This window comes from Athene noctua, chromosome 6 (genome assembly GCF_965140245.1).
Source record: "Athene noctua chromosome 6, bAthNoc1.hap1.1, whole genome shotgun sequence".
In the NCBI taxonomy this organism is placed as follows: Eukaryota; Metazoa; Chordata; class Aves; order Strigiformes; family Strigidae; genus Athene; species Athene noctua.
The window spans coordinates 48,473,642-48,487,365 of record NC_134042.1 but is presented as its reverse complement, the minus strand read 5'-3'; the positions used below and the strand labels follow the sequence as shown (position 1 = coordinate 48,487,365).

At 48.7% G+C, this 13,724-nt stretch overlaps 1 protein-coding gene across 1 annotated transcript in view; it reads left to right on the top strand.

Annotated features, from left to right (window-relative positions):
- The window catches only part of KTN1 (kinectin 1), a 77,774-nt gene extending 77,257 nt beyond the window's left edge, over positions 1 to 517 (top strand). The window contains exon 44 of the mRNA XM_074909192.1: positions 421 to 517. Coding sequence (XP_074765293.1) covers positions 421 to 425 — 5 coding nt within the window. The 3' untranslated portion in view covers positions 426 to 517. The remainder of the gene's footprint in view (positions 1 to 420) is intronic.
- The last annotated feature ends 13,207 nt before the right edge of the window (positions 518 to 13,724 follow it).

The window sequence follows — 13,724 nt, the reverse complement described above, 5'->3', positions numbered from 1 at the left end:
TTGTGAACTGTTCAGTTTGGGAGGTAGCAAAGCCTTGGCACTGCATGAGCTGCTCCAAGAGGTGTCAGAAGTCCCTCTCATCTACTCAGGATGGAGACTTGTGTTTTTTCCTGCTTTAGGTTGTTTTTTTTTTTTTTTTCCTGATCCTACCTCTGTAATACAGTGGGGGTGGCAGAGCTGGTCTTAAGGGCCAATAAGGTTCGTGGTGGGGTGAGCCCAGCCTTGTAGGATGGGCTCAGTGCACGTGGGAGGAAGGTGCTGCCTGCTCTGGGAAGCTGTTCTTGCTTGGCTTCCCCCACCCTGGCTTGTTCCTCAGGGTTTCATCGTGGGCTGACACTAACGAAGCGGCTCACAGGTTTGCTTCAGCACTGCCCTTTGGAAACTGCTGGGCTGATGTGGTGTTTTGTGTTTCTCTTGCAGAATGAAGTCACGGGGGAATCGTTAATTTGAGGAGAGCAGAAGGCATTGTATTATATTTTGCCAAATTAAAGCCTTATTTATGTTTTCACCCTTTCTACTTCGTCAGAAACACTGAACAGAGTTTTGTCTTTTCTAATCCTTGTTAGACTACTGATTTAAAGAAAAAACCCAACTCTGTAGACACCTCCAGAGTTTAGTTTTATAATAAAAACAAAGCAGTTTGGATAATTAGACCTTTACATTCCTGGAGAGACAGTAAACTCGTAATCTTTTATCTTATTTTGTTCAATAAAATTTGTTCAGAAAACTCCAATGTGGTAAAGTCACCAATGGGATATAACATTTTAATACTGATGTTGTACACTGTTTTACTTAATTACATTTTTGGGATTAGCTGCCTCTGACTTCAACCTCAAGTAAACACTCCTTTTTTTTTTTTTTTTTTTTTTTTTGGTTGCTAATGTAATCAGTTTTTGTAATGGTGTCAGCAAATAAAGGGATGCTATTATTCAAGGTGTTCCTGCTCTCTTCTTACCTGAATGTGGATGACTCAGGTGACATTTTCACCTCTCCCCTCCCTGAAAAACTGAAAAAGGCATCAAGCTGCTCTTGGGGTACTTGTTTTTGGGCAGAGGGAGGAGGCACAAGCTTGAGAAGAGGCAAACTGGGGTGGGTGCTTGCAAACTTCAGAGCAAGTCTTTCTTTTGAAGAAAAGGTACTAAAAATACAAGAAATCCCCAGCAAACCATCATGTGAACTGTGGTTCCATGTCATGTATCATCTCTGGGGAAAAATCAGGGAGGACAAGGGGGAGGCACAGTTGGAAACGCCAGGTTGTATGGCAGAGCCAGCTTTGGTGGGAGTGTTGGACAAGGCTGCCTGGCTGCCGGCGGTGTGTGGAGCATCTGCCTTTGCCCTGGAGCTGCCTCTGGGATGAGAGTCTGTGGGGGAAGGAGTTTGGGGGGGGTTGGATGCTCTGTTACTGCATACTACATTGGGAACACATCTGGAGAGGGTCTTTGGGACAAGGATTCTGGGGGTATGGGGGGATCAGGTGGCCCTGCTCTGCTTTGGGTTTTTAAGTGTGTCTTAAACCCTTCAGCTCTGTGGGAGGTGCTTCAATAAGCAAAGTGACATGTTGCTGCTTAGTGTTTGATAACGCTCAAGAACGTGATTATCTGAGGGAAGGCAACAGAACAGGGGGACAAAGTGGATTAACTGTAGAGGTAGAGTGGTTCAAATTGCTCATCCTGAGTTTTTCATGCTCTTTCCTTTGTGGGATTTTTTAATTAATATTTATGTCCTTGCTCACCAACCCCCCTTGACCAGACAGGAGATGAAGTGAAGAAAATTTCTTCCTGACATGGACCTAGTGGTTTCCTGGATGATGCAAGTCCTGTTGAGAGCTAAGAAATAGCTCAGAAGAGGGAGAGAAAACTGAAAAACCTGTGTTTCTTCACACTAGCTACCCCTACCCAACAGGTTTCAACTGTAGCCACTAAACTGTTACGTTCCTCTGAGATGTTACTTCATTGAGTAAAAAATCCAATTCTGTCAGTCTGTTTTATAGGTTTGAAGTAGAAAGTATTTCTTAGTGCCAGAGACACCCCTTGCAACTAGATCTAAGGAAAAGCTGAACTCTGGAGGGTCTCCACACTTGCCCAGGTTATGGTCAAAGTCCCATCCTTTGGCAGATGTCTAGGCACCTATTTTTTTGGGTAAGTAGCAGTTCAATGGATCCATGCAGGTTTGACTATTTGAAAACTATTTCTGAACATAACCCACAAGCTTTGGTGATAGTAGTTTGGGCAGAGGGTGTTGTGGTGATGCTTTGATTGCAATCCTGCCTGTGTGGAGAGTCCTCATGGCCACCCCAGCTGGGAAACTCTTCTTTTGGAGCTCTCACTTAGTAAAATACGTGGTCATGGAGGCAGGTGCTGGCTGTGGCGGTTGTGTGGGAGAGTAGCCCTGAGTTTCTGCTATCGTAGCTGTGTTGTGGTGTGCAGTTGAGTGGAAACTCAACCTTCCCCTGGATCAGATACTCTCCTTCGTTTGCTCTGTGCATCTGAGTCTTGGCTGTGGTTTTGTTCCTCTCCTTTCCCCTTAGGAGTAAGGGCAGTGGACAGCAGGGCATCTTCATGAGGAGCTGTTTCCCACCCTCCTTGGGCTCACCGGGTAACAGTTCTCCCAGTATATGTGGGTAACCAGCCTGGGGGTGCCCAGAGCCTTCCTGCGTGTCTTGCCGTGTTTCTGGTTGGAGAGCACACAGAGATGGACACCAGTGAATTTTAAGTGTTGGAATGGGCTGCCCAGGGCAGGGGGGAGTCCCCGGGATCCCTGGAGGGGTTGAAGAGTCGGGCTGAGCCAGCGCTGAGGGATCTGGGGGAGTTGGGAACGGTCAGGGTGAGGGTCATGGTTGGGCTGGAGGAGCTTCAAGGGCTTTTCCAACCTTGATGATTCTGTGAATTCCCTCCATCATGAGCCTCCTTCCCTGCGTTCAGGTGGGGCAGTAGCTTTGCAAGGCCCTGGGAAAGCTGGTGGTGAGACCTGGTTTGCACAGGTACCAGGTGGAGCAGGGTGGATTCACCCTTACCTATCCCCAGTGTGGTACCATGAAGGCAGAGCAGGTTGGAGAGCTGCCCTGTTCATCCTGCCTCCCCCTCTGACAGCTCGGCTGGAGCTTGGCACAGGTAACATCCCAGTGAGAACTGGGGTTTCCAGGTGAAGTCATGTCCCTTTTTCCTCAAGAAGGTGGTTTTGCAGGTTCTGATGGTGCCTCGTTCAAGGAAGAAATGCTCCTGGAAGGGATGGCAGTGCCTGGAGAGCTTCTGGATGTTGCCTTTGGAGAAGTGAAGGTGGTGTGAGTGTGGAGATGGAAACCTGGCCGTGTCTCCAGGATCTGGATTTTCTGTTGGGTTAAACTGCAGAGCAGGGAGTGAAGGTGCTGCTGCAGTGCTTTAGTTTCAAGGGGGAGAGATTTGCAGTGTCATTCCTCTCCTCTCTTGGCAGCAATCCTCCCAGGAGAGGATGCGAGACCTTTTGTTTTGTAATTTAAGTACATGTTTTTATTTTGCTTTAGGAGATGTATGGAGGTGTTAAAAGCAGCTGTAAAAAGATCCCCTGAAAAACCCAGCTGAGCAAACCCTAGTCCCCTCTCTGAAGGGTGAACAGAGGTTAGGATGGTTCTCTAGAAGCAGTGGGAAGGGGGATGGATGCTGTTTCATCTTGCTGTCCTCTCCAGCCCTTGGTAAAGTGGGGCTGTTGGCAGTTGCATCTCAAATTTGGAAGGCTTTAGCTTTCTGATTTGGTCACTACGAAGATCCCTCTGAGCAGCTGCTGAGATAAAAATCTAAAGACACACCCCCCCCCCCCCCCCCCCCAAAAAAAAAAAAAAAAAAGCGTGTGGGAAGCTGATTCATCAATGCAAAGGTAGAGCTGGTACTTGGCATGTTTTCCCAACCCTCCACAAGCCCCCAGTTCTCTGCAGAGCCTCAGCCCTTGGTTTCCAGCCAGGCCGGGAGCCGCAGCCGCGGCAGGAGGCAGGTTGGTCTCTGCCCGCGCTAGAGGGAGACAATAGCTAATGGATACAGAGACGCTTTTCTTGGAAAAAGCCCAAACAGGGATGTTTAGATACCGGCAACGGATTTTTATTTATTTTTTAATCACAAGGCCGGGGTGATTTGCACTAGGAGAAGCTGTGCGCCGCGTGCGATGCGATGCACCTTCCGCCGTGGTGCTGGTTATCGAATGATGCTGGGCCTGATTCACGTACAAAACTGGCTTCTCTTGCTCTCTGTTCTCTGTCAGCCCCTTCAAAATGGAAATGAGAAACGCAGGGGAAGGCTCTGAGCTGTCTGTTTACTCTTGCTGAAGTTGTGCTGCTGCTTCATCCCTAAGCACGAACCTCCCACCCTTTCCCAGCTGTACCCACCAGACACGAGCAGTAAGTTGTTCCTCTAGTAGCTGCTGTCGGGTTTTCTCAGGCAATGACTCACTCGGCTATTTATTATTGTGATTAAAAAAGAAATCTCATGCAACTTTAATTCTAATTCAAATGATTTTGCCATAAAATCCCTTTGCAATGACACAGCTGTGTTTTCTCCCCGGGACTGCTGGTGCTGTGGGGGTGCTGGTGGTCCATGTCTCCGTGTCCCCCTTGCTTAGTGTGTGACCTTGGCCTTTTTCTGCAGTACTTGCGGTGCTGTTTGCAGTCAGCCTTGAATTTTCCTGAACCGTTCCGTGTTCACCGAGGCTCTTGCCAGGGTGGTTTTGTCAGGGCTCTGCCTTTTGCATTGAGCGCTGGGGTTGTAGTGGGGGGCTCTTCTGTAGATCTTGGTGGAAGCTGTGAGCAGGAGGAGCTGTTGCTGGCCAGGTGGGAGTTCCTAAGGAAGCATCCAGAAGGTGAGAAACACAATTTTTGCCTGCCTTGACTTCAGTACCTTGGCTAAACTTAGCCAGGATGCAAAGTCAACTAAGGCAACTAACAAAGGCAGTCTAACTTCAAGGTAAGTATGGACAGCACCATGCGGGAGCTTCCCCTCATCACCTGGACCTTTTGATTTACTCAGATTTGTTAGGTTAAACATTGATCTTCCAGCAAACTCTTCCCTGTGGCTCCAGTGCATGTCTGTGCCCTGGCTGGAAAAGAAGGGTTTTGGGGAGAAAGTCTTTGGTAATGCTGTGGGATGCTAAGTCTTAGGAAGCTTTAAAATAAAACGGAGATAGCGTGAATGCTGGAAGAGTAGTAGTTTTCTTTCATCCCCTTTTGGAGATCTAGCCTGCTCTGACAAATCCCTGTGGATGCCGTGGTGGCTCTGGCTGGACTCCCCTGCTGCAGCATCCTGCTGGAGGGGAGCGATGGGTGAGGGGTGCCCTTGGAGGGAGGTTTAGCCAAGTATCTTCACAGAGGGCATTTTCTCTCCTAGATTTGCTTAAAATAAGCCTGGACTAGCTTCCTGAAGGTACAAATTATGTTGGTTTTTCTGGGAGCTCTGCCTGTCGCAGGGCCAGGACTAGAGACCCGAGAGGTGGCCTCAGCTAGTCAGTTCTTCATCTGGGTGTTGTCCTCTGTGAGACTCCACCACAGCAAGTGGGTCAGTAAAGGCCTCGAGGAGTTTCCAAAGTCTATATGAGAGACCAGGAGTACAGGGACAACCCATGGGAATGCCAGGACTTGCTCGGGTGATCGCTGGGGGAGGTGTCCCCTTGCAAAGCCCACCTCTCCTCATTCCCAGCCACCAGCTGTTCCCCCCAACCAAGACACCAAACCACCGACAGAACCCTTGTGAGGGGCAGGTGTTGCCGGCAGCCCTGATCTCAGCAGCTGGGAAAGAAATCATCCAGCCTGAAGGAATGGTTGGGTTTTGTTGTTTTGGTTGTTGTTTTTGTTTTTTTTTTTTTTTCCTGAAACTGTCTCCCCCCAAACAATTTTTCTTTTTTCTTTTTCATGGAAGAAACAAAAGCCAGAGTCAAGGCCAAAGAGCTTGCTTGTGTGTTTTTTATTCCAGAGTGAAGGTTTTTTTTAATGAAAAGTCAATTGAAAACTATTGAAAGTGAAAAATGACTTTGACAAAACACCTAAAGCACCCCCAATCCTTCAAAAAAAAAAATTGAATTTCCCTTTTTCAGTTGGAACAAGGGGAAAAAAAATTTATTTTTTTTCCTTCCTGTCTGATATTCTTTCTAGGAAAGAAAAAATTCCTTCTGAACTACCTGCAATGACGATTTATAACAGCTTGAGCACAGTTCTGCCAAACAACCCAAACCTGATGGCCATGAGCGTTTTCCTCTTTAAGCCCATCTCCATCATTCGCCGGGAGGAGGGATGTCCTGCTGCCCCCAGCCTTCGCTGGGCACCTCCTGCCTGTCCTGTGTCCGTGCTGACGTGCAGCATCAGGGCCCTACAGCTTCAGCAGACACCCAGGAGGAACCATGGTCCTGGGCTGGATGAGGTGTGGTGTGATACAGATTTGTACAAAGGACTGGTTTTATTAGCATATGTTTGGGAAGGTGCTCAGGTTCCTGCTCAAAGGGAGCCTGCTTTGGCCTCCCCTGTGCTTGGGATGGGGGCAGGTTGTGCTTTTGGCTCCTGCATCCACAGGGCAACCTGCACATGGCTCCTCGATGGCTGTTTTCAGCTTCCTGCAGGGATGCTTCTATTTTTGAAGTGGTTGCACCTAAAAATACATCTTTAGGCTCCCGGGGAAGCTGGCTCTGCATCATTGAGGAGCTAATTAAACTGGGGGGAAACGCAGGCCCTCGAGCAGGGCCTGTTCCATGTTGCTGAAAATGTGCTTGAAGCACAAAGAAGAAATAGCCCGAGACCATTTCAAAGCTTATATTCAGAGCCAGCCGTGTTTCTGTGGTATGTTAATGCTGCCTGGGGCCATCCTTGAAGTCCTGATCTCTTGCTTAAGCAAATAGGGTTGTCCTAATCCAACCCTGTCAAAAACAACCTGAGCTGCATGAGGCGTTGGGATATAGTTCTTTAAAATCAATAAATATTTCAGGAGCAGAGGGAGCGGGTTTGTATCAGCAATGCCAGTCCTGGCGGTCATTATTAATTCAGTGGATACAGTTGTAAATTGGCTGAGGAAGCACAACAGCCAAAATTACGGGTACTGCTTCCCCCCCCACTATTGCTGAGATGTTTTGCTGGATCTTCAGGAAATCTGAATGGGACCATCAGCCCTCAACCAGTTGTTGGACACTGCAAAAAAATCAGTTGTTTTGCAAAAACACTTGGGTCTGTATCCTGAGACATTGCAAAAAAACAGTTGGTCTGCAAAAACACCTGGGTCTGTATCATTGGTCTCTGGTTTTATAAAGCTGTGTACAGCAGGACTTTGACTCCCCAACAGTAAGTTGTCCTCTGTAGGATGTTTGGCCAAAATCTCCAGCTCTTGGGCACTTGTGATTCAGTGACAGTCTTGGATTAAAGAGGTTGTGCAACCTCCTGGCTGCACCGACAGCAGCGGGATCAGTCCCTGTTCCCAACCCAGCAAGGCATTCATTACCATAACCTTCACCTTTCCCCAGCTGAAATACAGAGAAACTGATACCTCTCTTCTCTCAAAGTGCTTCTGAAACCCGATGAGGAAAAACAACAAGAGAAAGCTGTTGGTGCGGGAGGAGAAACCAACTCCTCTCTTTAATATGTGTTTGTAGGGAAAAAGCCTAAAAATGGGACTCCTGGGGAATGGAAACATCTATATATGCATGTATATATGTCTATAATATACTTGATTTATTATATGTACTTTAGATATTATATATATTTTTATAATTTATATATTTTTAAAAAATATATATATATATACACGCACATACCCTACCTCCTCCGTTATTTTGCTGGGGAGGGCAGGTGGCTTCTGTGCTGATTTTGGGGAGATGCAGGGTCAGGGTGTGATTTTGTGACGGTGTGTCTCTGCCCACTTGACGAGAGGTGTCCTCTGAAGAGCTCTGCAGCACACAGGTGTCTCTTAAACACACAGATTCATGTTGCTGCCAGGCGCTCGGGGCTGGAGGGGCTGTACAGGCAGAAAGAGAAACTGTCCCCAAGTGTTCTTTGCTCTGGGATTCCTGTTGTTGCTGGTTGGGGCGAGTTTATCGTAAATCTTGCAGTATTTGATAGTTTTTGTCAAGTCTCTGGTTGCAGGGTTGTGTAACCAGTGTCTCAGCTCCTTTTGGAAGCTGGAGCAGTTTCATCCCTTGTGACGGAGTGAAGGGGTGAATCCTACAGGACTGGGACCAGGAGAGGCTCCCCCCGTGGCTGCGTGGTTAACGTGTCTTGTGCCAACTGGGGCTCTGATCTGATATATACACACGTACACATCATGTGTATGTATTTAACCCACGAGGCTAGGAGCACTGGTTCCTAATTTGCAGCTAACATTGGCCAAGGACGGCTAAATCCAAGCATGGATTTTTTTTTTTTTTTTTTTTTTTTTTACATTTTACTTAAGATCTGTGTTAGAAGCTCATCTTTTACTACTTAAATCCACATTTTGGGATCAGCCTTTGCTGTTGTCTCGGCTCTCCTGGCCCTTGGTCAGCAGTAGGCTGCTGTAACAGCAGCCAGCATTAATGTGAGGGCTACTCTTAATTACAGGAGCTGCTGTTTATCTCCACAGCTCTGTTTGCTGCTGACAAAAGCCAGCTCGGGAGGGGGGTCTCTTGTTAATAAGCTGCATGTGCACCCCAGCAGTGATATATTGATGTATTTTTAATAAATATTCTCTTTTCAAGGACCACATATGTATTCTGTGCTAATCCGCTCATTACAAGATCGCAGGGTGGTTTGCAGGGTCTGTAAGCGTGGGCCTTGCAAAGCTGGTTTTCATATTCATCGCTGGTCCGTTAGATCTTGTACTTCCTGAAGGGGAGAGATGATCAGAGTAATAAAGACTAGCTGTGCTAATTATTGTCATCCTTGAAGTTTAGAGGATGGAGGTGCACCGCCTCAATTAAGAAAAATGGGGAGCAATAACCTGATAATAGAAAAACCTTTCATTAATCAGTCCCTCTGGAAATGGGAGGCTCCTCCTCCACTTCTCCCAGTTCACTGTTGCCAAATGCCTTCGCTGGGATGGAATAATAGTGAGAGGAAGGGGGATTAAGTGTTGGTGGGAGCGGGTGGGCATGGGGAGTGGGATGATGGGGAGGAGCCTATAGAAGGTTTGTGCTTGGCAAAACCCCTTCTAGCGCCGGGCATCGCTCTGTGCCGGGCTGGATGCTGGAGGTTTTGCTGTGGTTTTGCTGTCCAAAAAACCGTGGTTTTGTTGTACAAAAATCTGTGGTTTTGCTGTCCAAAAACCCGTGGTTTTGCTGTCCAAGCTGGAGCAGAGTGAGCGCCACTTGTTCGTGTAGCAAACTTGAAGTTAGTGGGATGGGAAGGTACATGAAACCTTCCTTTCTGCTGTTTACCTTACTCTCCCGCTCGGGTTGCATGGACTTTAATTTTGTTAAAATCTGATTAAAATATTCTGTTACCATTTGCTCACCGGCTGCATAATAAACACACTGTGTACACTGTGAGCAGAGCCATGGGCGTCTTATGAAACGGAGACAAGGGCTCAGATTAAAGCAGCTAAGCTTACATAGACCAACAGAACTGCTGCATCCTCGCATCCTCATTTTATTCAATGTTTTCTGCTCTTTTTTTTTTTTTTTTTTGTCCCCCTACTTTCATCATTTTTCTCCCACAAAAATACCCCTCTTTTATGTGAAACCCCTGACTGTTTTCTTGTAGCTGCCGAATGGGGAGAATGACACAGGAAGACTTTTAAAACAGGTTGGTACTTGACAGAAGGAAACACTCCCAACTCCGTACACACAGTTTTCCTTTCTGTGGTGGCTCTCAATGGATCCTGTGTGCTGGCTGGTAAAAACAGTATCACAATTGTGCAATTTCCTACCTCTGTCTCCCAGAGCTGCAGCATAGACACTTAACAAAAAGCATCATAATTAATTTTCAGAAATATTTACACATTACACAGAGCAATGGTAAGGCCAGTGGTGTGTGTCTTGCCAGTTTTAAGTGGGTTTAGATGATTCACATCTCTTCCTACCTGGCTTTAAGTAGTTTGATTATCAGATGTGGGAGCAAGTGGTGAAGGCAGCTTTGGTTTTGCAGGACCCTTCCACCTGGGCCGTCAGGTCTCCTCTTGGTGGCCTGGAGCTGCAAGATGAGACAAGCATCAGCCTGGCTCATCTGCAGCAGCCTGGAAGGGGATTTAAGAGAGGTGTGAGCTGTCTCTTGCCTCTCTGCTGAGGTGTGAGTGAGTCGTAGAGCCCCTGGGAGATGTGTGATGCTCCCTCTTGCCTTTTCCAGTTGTTTTGGGATGAGGATAGAGATTTTCTTCATCAACAGCCAACCTGCAGCAGCTGGAGATGCATCATGGCACGGAGGCTGCGTTGGGGGCTGCTACAGCACGTGCCTCCATGGAGCTCATTTTGGGGGGCTGGGACTCATTTTGGAGGACTGGGACACGCTACCACTCATGAGAAGGTTTGTCCCCCTCATCATCTTGGCTTAAGATGCTGCTGTGATGGAAACCCTGTGCTGGGAAATCCTGTTCATGGATGGCTGCTGATGTCTGAGTCTGCACCCAGGGGTGGTGCTGATGGGTGGGGGTGACGCTCTGAGAACTTTTGCTCCATCACTACTGAATCTGGGGAGCAGCACGCATCCTTTGTGGCCGCAGGGATGGGGGTTTGGCTACGTCTCTGTTTTTTTTTCCTCCCATTGCAGGCAAAGAGGGAGCCTGAAGGGGAAGGATTGCCTCCTGTTCTTAGCACTGGAGGAGGAGGTGGCGATGGAAATGAGTCATCCGTCTAGCAGGTCGCTTCTCCCCCTTCAGCGCTGCTCCCACGCGAGAAGGTGGTAGTTCTCCTCCTTCCTCATCAGGGGAAACAATAAAGCTGTCGTAGCCGGTTGTCTCCTGCAGCGTGAAGCCCTGGTTTCTTCCAGAGATGCCTTCAGCAGGAGCGGGTTGGGACCCTTCGGTGGAGACACCAAGGCCCTCCAGTGCTATTGCCCACCTCCCAGCCCCAGGGGCATTTGTGGTTTTGTGCTTCACCCAAGGGGGGAAGAAAAAAAAAAAAGGCTTTTGAGGCAGGGTGAGAACCAGAAGCTTCCAAGCCCCGTGTCCAATCTCCAACAGCCACCAGCAAAAGGCAGAGCCCAGGGGCTGGGCAGGGTTGTAGCGATGCTCTCCCAGCTGTTGGTGATCTGCAGCATGGGATATCCTGAGCCACATGTGGTTTCCATGTATTTAGTAACCATCCATGAGCTTATCCTGTCCCCCTTAGAGCCCGCCTAACTTTGGTGTCCTGAGGCAAGGAGATCTGCTGATTAAACACGTGATAGGGATCCATCATTAAATCCTATGTGACTGTCGGTCCTGTGTTTGCAACCCCAAATGTGAACAAAGCTCTTAAAGCCGGCAAGATTTGTTCCAGAAATTCCTAACGTGTTTTAGCAGCTCCTGGGAACTGATTTCATATTTAGTACAAATGTTTCCCTGGCCCCTGTGCGCAGAAGGCGAGCGAATGGCTCATGCAGCAGCTGCTGATGCCACAGCTAATTTTAGCCCCGAATTCGGCAGCTCTAAGCAAATGAGCGGAGATTGCCCAAAGGCTTCAGCTTTGCCGTCCCCCTCCCCTGCAGCAGGGTTTGATTTGGGCAAATGGCTGCTGCTCTTTTTCCTGGTAGGAGCTGGGTTCAGACACCGGTCTGGGTCCCAGGAGTTTGAAGCATTGTTGTTATTAGCAGACACTGAGAAATCAGATTTAGCATCTTCTCAGGGTGCACGTCTGCTGCTTCAGACCGTTGTCCCAGTGATTATAGGTGTTGGGTGAAGCAGCAAAGCCTGGTGGCTTTTTGTAAGCTGTTGGAGAGCCCTTCAAAGGTACATGTGGGAGGAGGAGATGTAATGGGATGGGTGATGCTACAGCTGGTCCGATGATGCTTGGCTCTGGGAGAAACTGAGCCTGTTCCTTCATGATCCTTCATGTCTTTAGGACAAGCGGTTGTCACGCAAGGGTTTTGGGGACAGAAGTGTCTCAGAGGTTGGGGGGAGCATGGAAGAGGGCTAGAAAGGGAGGCTGGTGGCAGTAGCAGGTGGTTCAACAGTCTGGTTTGGACTCGGGGAAGGGAAATGGGGTGGGTTTCTGTCCTCCTATACATGGGAGCGATGAGGAGGAACGTTGCCTGTCCTTCAAATGTTGACTGGCCATGGTTTTCCTTGGGTCCATCCTGGAAGCACTTTGTGGTTAGTGCCGGGCTGTGACCCATGGCAGAGATCTCAGTTGTGTGAGACAGAAGGGGCAGGTGGAGGGGTATGGTAGGGTCTGTGGAGGGACTGGGGCTGGAAGGTGGCTTGATAGAAACCTGAGTCACACACAGCTCCAGCAAGGCCAGGTGCTGCCTCACTCAGGAGACTTGTAAGAGATGCTTTTGGCTGTTGTTTTTCTTTGATTTTTCTCAGGAAGTTCTTCGGTGTAACTCCAGTTCCATGTGAGGACAGTATGTCTACCCTCAGTGATGGCCTCTCTCATTCAGCTTAGCCCTGAACTTCCCCAGGACATAAGCTGGTGCCTCCCACATTTACCCCACTCCTGCCTTGGATGTTGCTGTGGCCTCTTGGGGCTCTGCTCATGGTGGGTGGTAGCAGGAACTGATGAATGTCCTGCTGTTTTGTGGGGCGAGGGGATGGGGTGAGATTAAGGGGAATCAGCAGACAGTGGGCATAGGGCATCTCAGTCCTGCTGCTGCGTGGTGTGCACAGAGGGTTGAGGCAAGGGATGTGCTTGTGGAGAGGCTGGAGCAATGTCTGAGGCGGGTGTCTGCTTTGGTGCATCAAGGTGGGTGATGCTGGGGACATCCAGTTGTCCTCCTCCTCCTCCTCCTCCTCTTCTTGTACCATGGAGCTGCCTTGCTCATCAGGCCTCTGCTCCTATCCATAACACTGGTGAGAGCAGAGGTTTTATCAGCAGGACCTATGTCCCTTCGACGTGTGAAATGGCCTGTGCTGGTACAAACACTCTTACGGGACGTTGCTCTGAATTCGGGGTCCTTGGTGACAGCTGGGTTTCCCTGCCAGGGCTGGACTCCTGTCCTCCTCGAGGTCTGCAGGAGCTGGTGTCTGCCGGTGCCTTGCGGCGTCCACGCTGCTTTTTGGCTTCAGCATGAGGAGGTGGCGACCTTGCCAGTGATATTTTGGGATTCAAAAGAAATTCCCCGCCCATGCGCGCGTGGCTGAGCCCCATCACCACCACGAGAGCACGGGCCACAGCGTTCCGCTTCCCGCGTCCACCCGTCCATCGATGCACTCACAGCTCTTCCCCCGGCCCAGGCACCCGCTGGCCTTGGGGCTCTGTTGTGCTAGGAAAGGTCAGCGCTGATATTAATCTCTACGATTTTTTTTTTTTTTTTTGGCTATTTATAAAGTGTAGCTTGAACTAAAAAGCCTATTGTAGCAAATAGTAGGCTTCTTGTGTGGCATCCTTGAATAGGAGGGTGTTATCCCGTCCCCATGACAACGAGCATTTGAATTAAGAGCTGTCTACTCTGAACAATTTGCCGTCACATGGTTCAGAGGAAACACTTTGAAACCCTTGTAGTCTTTTCAATAGGCTTGATTGTTAGCGTCTCCCAAACTTAATGATTAACAGGGCTCTGCAACAGATAATTACTGTGCTTTGCATTTTTCTGCCCCGCACGTGACTGGTGCAGTCCCGGGGATGCAGGTCGCCGTTAGCTCTGTCTCCTTTTGGAGGAGGTGGATGAGAGAAGTGGGTGA